The sequence below is a fragment of the Scomber scombrus genome, chromosome 1, assembly GCF_963691925.1.
Source record: "Scomber scombrus chromosome 1, fScoSco1.1, whole genome shotgun sequence".
NCBI classification, from domain to species: Eukaryota; Metazoa; Chordata; class Actinopteri; order Scombriformes; family Scombridae; genus Scomber; species Scomber scombrus.
The window spans coordinates 35,447,618-35,455,117 of record NC_084970.1 but is presented as its reverse complement, the minus strand read 5'-3'; the positions used below and the strand labels follow the sequence as shown (position 1 = coordinate 35,455,117).

Genomic DNA, 7,500 nt, shown 5'->3' with positions numbered 1-7,500 from the left:
TGGGTCCTATCAGGGTCCTATCTGGGTCCTATCTGGGTCCTACCTGGGTCCTATCTGGGTCCTATCTGGGTCATAGCTGGGTCCTACCTAGGTCCTATCTGGGTCCTATCTGGGTCATAGCTGGGTCCTACCTAGGTCCTATCTGGGTCCTATCTGGGTCCTATCTGGGTTCTATCTGGGTCCTATCTGGTTCCTATCTGGGTCCTATCTGGGTCCAATCTGGGTCCAATCTGGGTCCAATCTGGGTCCAATCTGGGTCCTATCTGGGTCCTACCTAGGTCCTATCTGGGTCCTACCTGGGTCCTATCTGGGTCCTATCTGGGTCCTATCTGGGTCCTACCTGGGTCCTATCAGGGTCCTATCTGGGTCCTATCTGGGTCCTATCTGGGTCCTACCTGGGTCCTATCTGGGTCCTATCTGGGTCCAATCTGGGTCCAATCTGGGTCCAATCTGGGTCCAATCTGGGTCCTATCTGGGTCCTACCTAGGTCCTATCTGGGTCCTACCTGGGTCCTATCTGGGTCCTATCTGTATCTGGGTCCTACCTGGGTCCTATCAGGGTCCTACCTGGGTCCTATCTGGGTCCTATCTGGGTCCTATCTGGGTCCTACCTGGGTCCTATCTGGGTCCTATCTGGGTCCTATCTGGGTCCTATCTGGGTCCTACCTGGGTCCTATCAGGGTCCTATCTGGGTCTTATCTGGGTCCTATCTGGGTCCTATCAGGGTCCTATCAGGGTCCTATCTGGGTCCTATCTGGGTCCTATCAGGGTCCTATCTGGGTCCTATCTGGGTCTTATCTGGGTCCTATCTGGGTCCTATCTGGGTCCTATCTGGCTCCTATCTGGGTCCAATCTGGGTCCTATCTGGTTCCAATCTGGGTCCAATCTGGGTCCTATCTGGGTCCTACCTAGGTCCTATCTGGGTCCTACCTGGGTCCTACCTGGGTCCTATCTGGGTCCTATCTGGGTCCTACCTGGGTCCTATCTGGGTCCTATCTGGGTCCTATCTTGATCCTATCTTGATCCTACCTGGGTCCTATCAGGGTCCTATCTGGGTCCTATCTGGGTCCTACCTGGGTCCTATCTGGGTCCTATCTGGGTCATAGCTGGGTCCTACCTAGGTCCTATCTGGGTCCTATCTGGGTCCTATCTGGGTCATAGCTGGTCCTACCTAGGTCCTATCTGGGTCCTATCTGGGTCCTATCTGGGTTCTATCTGGGTCCTATCTGGTTCCTATCTGGGTCCTATCTGGGTCCAATCTGGTCCAATCTGGGTCCAATCTGGGTCCTATCTGGGTCCTACCTAGGTCCTATCTGGGTCCTACCTGGGTCCTATCTTGATCCTATCTTGATCCTACCTGGGTCCTATCAGGGTCCTATCTGGGTCCTATCTGGGTCCTACCTGGGTCCTATCTGGGTCCTATCTGGGTCATAGCTGGGTCCTACCTAGGTCCTATCTGGGTCCTATCTGGGTCCTATCTGGGTCATAGCTGGGTCCTACCTAGGTCCTATCTGGGTCCTATCTGGGTCCTATCTGGGTTCTATCTGGGTCCTATCTGGTTCCTATCTGGGTCCTATCTGGGTCCAATCTGGGTCCAATCTGGGTCCAATCTGGGTCCTATCTGGGTCCTACCTAGGTCCTATCTGGGTCCTACCTGGGTCCTATCTGGGTCCTATCTGGGTCCTATCTGGGTCCTATCTGGGTCCTACCTGGTCCTATCAGGGTCCTATCTGGGTCCTATCTGGGTCCTATCTGGGTCCTACCTGGGTCCTATCAGGGTCCTATCTGGGTCCTATCTGGGTCCTATCTGGGTCCTATCTGGGTCCTATCAGGTATGGAAACACAACAGCTGAGAGGAGCGAGTGAGAGGACGTTCCTATAAAAGGTCCCGCCTCCATAAACGGGGCTTATGTCTGTGGTTTGGAACTATTTCCAAGTGTTCCCTACAGATAGTAAATTTGCAATTTGCAATGACTGCAAAGCAGCATAATAAATATGGCTGTGAAATTGAAGTTGTTCTCTTATTTTGCACAGACAGTGTTTACTTGTGGAAAGCCATGTTGCATTTATGTATGCATCCAGTGAGGCATCACAATAAAATGAGGCATAATGTGTTAATTCAACAGTAGGAGATATGTTATGTTGTTACAGTTTTGGTGTAAAAAGCCTGCAAATATCGGAATCGGAAATGAAGAGTTGGGCAATATCGGAATTTCTGATATCGGCAGAAAAGTCAATATTGAGCATCCCTACTAATCATGCATGTGACTGATAATGAACTTTTCTCCTCTCTCTCTCTCTGTGATTTAGTGGCAGTGATGCACATTGCTTGGTACAGTGAAGACAAGCCTTTCGCTGTGGGCTACGCAGATGGCAAGCTGCTGATTGGATCCAAAGAGCCGTTAGAAAAAGGAGCCATCGTGGTCATCGATGCACACAAGGTAGAGCAGAAGTACACAATCACTGAGTTTACATGCAAGGGTTTTATTATGTGTGTGAAACAGTGAATGAGATAGAGAAATACAGTGAAATCAATCGGCTCTCTGCAGGAAGCTGTGTGACAGTTTACTGTGATGCAGAGTGAAAAACCTGTTTCTGTATAATTCATAATTCAGTATAATTAATAATATTTATAAAGCATCTTTCTTACAATAAATGCAGCTTAAAGTGCTTTACAAAAAAATAAATGACATACACCAAGTGCTTCATATTAAAAGGGCCTAAAAGGAGCATAAAGTAATGTTAATAAATGTTTCTGCCTCACCTAGCTCTGTATTTTATTTAATGAATTTAAACTAAACTAAAGAAAAGGAAAAAGCTCCTCATGCTGTCAGAAAGCGTTTTGTTTCTTTTCTTTTCTATCACTCGTACAGTTAAAATCAGGGAGTCTCACTTAACCCTCCTGTTGTCCTCGAGTCAAGGAAGGAAGGAAGGGAGGGAGGAAGAAAGAAGGAAAGGAGGGATGAAGGAAGGAAGGAAGAAAGAAGGAAAGGAGGATGGAATGGAGGAAGAAAGAAGGAAAGGAGGAAGGAATGGAGGAAGAAAGAAGGAAGGAAAGAAAGGAAGGAGGAGGGAAGGAAAGAAAGAAGGAAGGGAGTAATGAAGGAAGGAAAGAAAGGAGGGAGGAAGGAAGGTAGGAGGAGGGAGGAAAGGAGGAAGGGAGGGAGGAAGAAGGAAGGAAATAAGGAAGGAAAGAAAGGAGGGAGGGAGGAAGGAAGGAAAGAAAGGAGAGAAAGGAGGGAGGAAGGAAGGTAGGAGGGAGGGAGGAAAGAAGAAGGAGGAGGAGGAGGAAGGACAGAAGGAAAGAAAGAAAGAGAGAAGGAGGGAGCGAGGAAGGACAGACAGAAGGAAGGAAGGGAGTAAAGAAGGAACAGTCAAAACAGACGGGGTCAATTTGACATCTGGTTACTGGTCACAGATTCACAGTTTCCTGGTTATTTAAATGTAAACTTAAATACACTCTTTAACGTCACTGAACCTGCCTGTTGTTGTTGTTGTTGTTGTTTATTGTTGTTGTTGTTTCCAGGAGTCCATCACCAGTATGAAGTGGAGTCCCTCCGGTCAGATCTTGCTGACTTGTGCCAAAGAGGAGACGGTGAAGCTTTGGTCGGGTCCGGACTTCCAGTGTGACTCTGGACCCGGCTGGCACTGCCTGCAGAGCATCAGACAGCCGTCGCTGGTCAACAACGTGGCCTGGTGCAGCCTGCAGGGACGCGGCCCAAAACCTCTCAGCATGCTCGCTATGTAAGAGCTTCAGTGATGCTGAAGAGTTAATGAGCAGCATGGTTAACCCTCCTGTTGTCCTCCAGTCAAGGAAGGAAGGGAGGGAGGAAGGAAGGATGGAAGGGAGGAAGAAGGAAGGATGGAAAAGGGGGAAGGAAAGGAGGAAGAAGGATGGAAGGGAGGAAGAAGGAAGGAAAGGATGGAGTCCTTCTTTCCTCCGTCCTTCCCTCCTTCCCTTCCTTATTCCCTCCTTTCCTTCCTTCTTCTTTCCTTGCTCCTTTCCTCCCTCCTTCCTTCTTTCCTCCTCCCCTTCTTTCCTTCATTCTTCCCTCCTTCCTCCCTCCTTTCCTTCCTTCCTTCCTCCCTCCTTCCTCCCTCCTTTCCTTCCTTCCTCCCTCCTTTCCTCCCTCCTTCCTTCTTTCCTCCCTCCCTCCTTCCTCCCTCCTTTCCTTCCTTCTCTTCCTTCCTTTCTTCCTTCCTCCCTCCTTTCCTTCCTTCCTCCCTCTTTCCTCCCTCTTTCTTTCTTTCGTCCCTCCCTCCTTCCTCCTTCCTCTCCTTCCTTCTTCCCTCCTTCCTCCCTCCTTCCTCCCTCCGTCCCTTCCTTCCTTGACTAAGGGACAACAGGAGGGTTAAGTAAAATTAGTTTAACCTCTTTAAGCTTTTGACCAAAATATTTTTGCAGATTTAAAGTCAACATCCTCACGTTGAGTCATGTTTGAAATGTTAAATATTAGATTTCCACACTCCCGACAGCATTTCTCAGTTCATCTCCACAACAAGACATTTATATTTTCATTTTGCAGAAACTTTTATTCAGAGTGATTTACAAGCGAAGAAAAACAGGAAGGATGGAAGGGAGGGAGGGAGGAAGGAAGGATGGAAGGGAGGAAGAAGGAAGGAAAGGAGAGAGGGAGGAAGAAGGAAGGAAGGGAGGAAGAAGGAAGGAAAGGAGGGAGGGATGAAGGAAGGATGGAATGGATGAAGGAAAGGAAGAAGAGTCCTTACTTCCTCCTTTCCTCCTTCCTTCCCTCCTTTCCTCCTTCCTTCCCTCCTTCCCTCCTTCCTTCCTTATTCCCTCCTTCCTCCCTCCTTTCCTTCCTTCTTCCTCGTTTCCTCCTTCCTTCCCTCCTTCCCTTCCTTATTCCCTCCTTCCTCCCTCCTTTCCTTCCTTCTTCCTTCCTTCCTCCCTTCTTCCCTCCCTCCTTCCTTCTTTCCTCCCTCCCTCCTTCCTCCCTCCTTTCCTTCCTTCTTCCCTCCTTCCTCCCTCCTTTCCTTACTTCTTCCTTCCTTTCTTCCTTCCTCCCTCCTTTCCTTCCTTCCTCCCTCTTTCCTCCTTCCTTCTTTCCTCCCTCCCTCCTTCCTCCCTCCTTTCCTTCCTTCTTCCCTCGTTCCTCCCTCCTTTCCCTTCCTTCTTCCTTCCTTCCTCCCTCCTTTCCTTCCTTCTTCCTTCCTCCCTCCATCCCTTCCTTCCTTGCTTCCTTCCTTCCTCCTCCTTCCTACTTCCTCCCTCCCTCCTTCCTCCCTCCTTTCCTTCCTTCTTCCCTCCTTCCTCCCTCCTTTCCTTCCTTCTTCCTTTCTTCCTTCCTCCCTCCTTTCCTCCATCCTTCCTTGTTTCCTCCCTCCTCCTTCCTCCCTCATTTCCTTCTTTCTTCCTTCTTTCCTCCCTCCTTTCCTCCCTCCTTCCTTGTTTCCTCCCTCCCTCCTTCCTCCCTCATTTCCTTCCTCCCTCCTTTCCTTCCTCCCTGCTGCTGTTTTCCTTTCCTGTCTTTGTAATTGACTCGTTGTCATCGATCACTCTCATTGATCTCTCCAGTATAAATTAAGGTTACCACTAATAACTACTACTATGACATTAGGAGCACATTAGGAGCACATCTGCAGACATGTTGCACTCTTCCGCTCACATGTTGCTCCCTCTCTCTCTCTCTCTCTCTCTCTCTCTCTCTCTCTCTCTCTCTCTCTCTCTCTCTGTCGTGCTGCAGTCTTCCCTCGTTCCTCCCTCCTTTCCTTCCTTCTTCCTTCCTTCCTCCCTCCTTTCCTTCCTTCTTCCTTCCTCCCTCCATCCCTTCCTTCCTTGCTTCCTTCCTTCCTCCCTCCTTCCTACTTCCTCCCTCCCTCCCTCCTTCCTCCCTCCTTTCCTTCCTTCTTCCCTCCTTCCTCCCTCCTTTCCTTCCTTCTTCCTTTCTTCCTTCCTCCCTCCTTTCCTCCCTCCTTCCTTGTTTCCTCCCTCCTCCTTCCTCCCTCATTTCCTTCTTTCTTCCTTCTTTCCTCCCTCCTTTCCTCCCTCCTTCCTTGTTTCCTCCCTCCCTCCTTCCTCCCTCATTTCCTTCCTCCCTCCTTTCCTTCCTCCCTCCTCCTCCCTCCGTCCCTTCCTTCCTTGACTAAGGGACAACAGGAGGGTTAAGTAAAATTAGTTTAACTTCTTTAAGCTTTTGACCAAAATATTTTTGCAGATTTAAAGTCAACATCCTCACGTTGAGTCATGTTTGAAATGTTAAATATTAGATTTCCACACTCCCGACAGCAATTTCTCAGTTCATCTCCACAACAAGACATTTATATTTTCATTTTGGCAGAAACTTTTATTCAGAGTGATTTACAAGCGAGGAAAAACAGATGTTTGGCTTCCAGCACAAACACTGCATCACCAATTCATTCATTCATAAACACAGGAAGTCATTTCTCTAGTAATATGAGACTTTTTTTAAAGCCTCCGAGTTTGTTTTTTTTAGCTTTTTAAATCTCAGGAAACATTTTCACACATGGACAAAATATTTCCTGAAACAAGAGTAGAAGTATTTCCTCTGGTTTGGTTTTCTTTCATGTGTCGTTATGTTTGTGGTTTGTTGTTTTTTTTCAAATTCAGATGCTGTCAGAGCGGTCTGGTCTCCGTCTGGACCGTTCCTCAGGTCGTCTCCAACTTCAAAGAGTCCTCTGAATCAGAGGGATGGTGGGAGAATGAAACGCACCCTAAACTTATGGTACTTTTTATTTATTTTATTATATATTAATAGTTATTCTTAAAAGTCACCTGACTGAAAGCAGGTTGAATAAAAGTCTGAACTGATAAAGTGAGATGTTATTTAGATTATTAAGTGTATTTTTGAATGAATTTTGGAAGGCAATTTATGTTTAATTTTAATTTTTTAATTTCGTTAGATTTATCGTGCTCTTCTATTATTTTACTCTCTTCCTACTTTAAGCATATTTTCATATTTAAATTTTATAATTCGTTACTCACTTTGTGGCTGCATTTTATGTACGAAAAGGTGCGTGATTAAAGTTTAGTATTATTATTATTATTATTACAATTATTATTATTGTTATTATTATCATCATTATCACCACACAGTGCAGCTCCTCCGTTAAATTAAACACACACTCATGGACATTTTAGAAATTTGATCTTTAACATCTCAACATCTACTCGTAATTTCTTTGTAAGACTTTATTTGATTTTATTTAATTTTATTATTTTAATTTATTTTATTTTATTATTTGAATGTATTTTATTTTACTTTATTATTTTATTTTATTGTTTTAATTTATTTTATTTTACTTTATTATTTTATTTTATTGTTTTAATTTATTTTATTTTCCTTTATTCTTTTATTTTATTTCTTTATTTTATTTTATTTTATTATTTTAATTTATTTTATTTTCATTTATTATTTTATTTTATTTCATCATTTTATTTTTATTATTTTTAATTTATTTTATTCTACCTTATTATTTTATTTCATTTTATTATTTTAATTTATCTTATTCCTATTATTTT

At 45.0% G+C, this 7,500-nt stretch overlaps 1 protein-coding gene across 1 annotated transcript in view; it reads left to right on the top strand.

Moving 5' to 3' along the window:
• The window catches only part of herc1 (HECT and RLD domain containing E3 ubiquitin protein ligase family member 1), a gene marked incomplete at its 5' end in the record, with an annotated part of 105,049 nt that overhangs the window by 52,989 nt on the left and 44,560 nt on the right, over nucleotides 1-7,500 (top strand). The window contains 3 exon segments of the mRNA XM_062436399.1: nucleotides 2,310-2,440; nucleotides 3,526-3,743; nucleotides 6,589-6,703. Of these exon segments, the coding sequence (XP_062292383.1) occupies nucleotides 2,310-2,440; nucleotides 3,526-3,743; nucleotides 6,589-6,703 (464 nt within the window).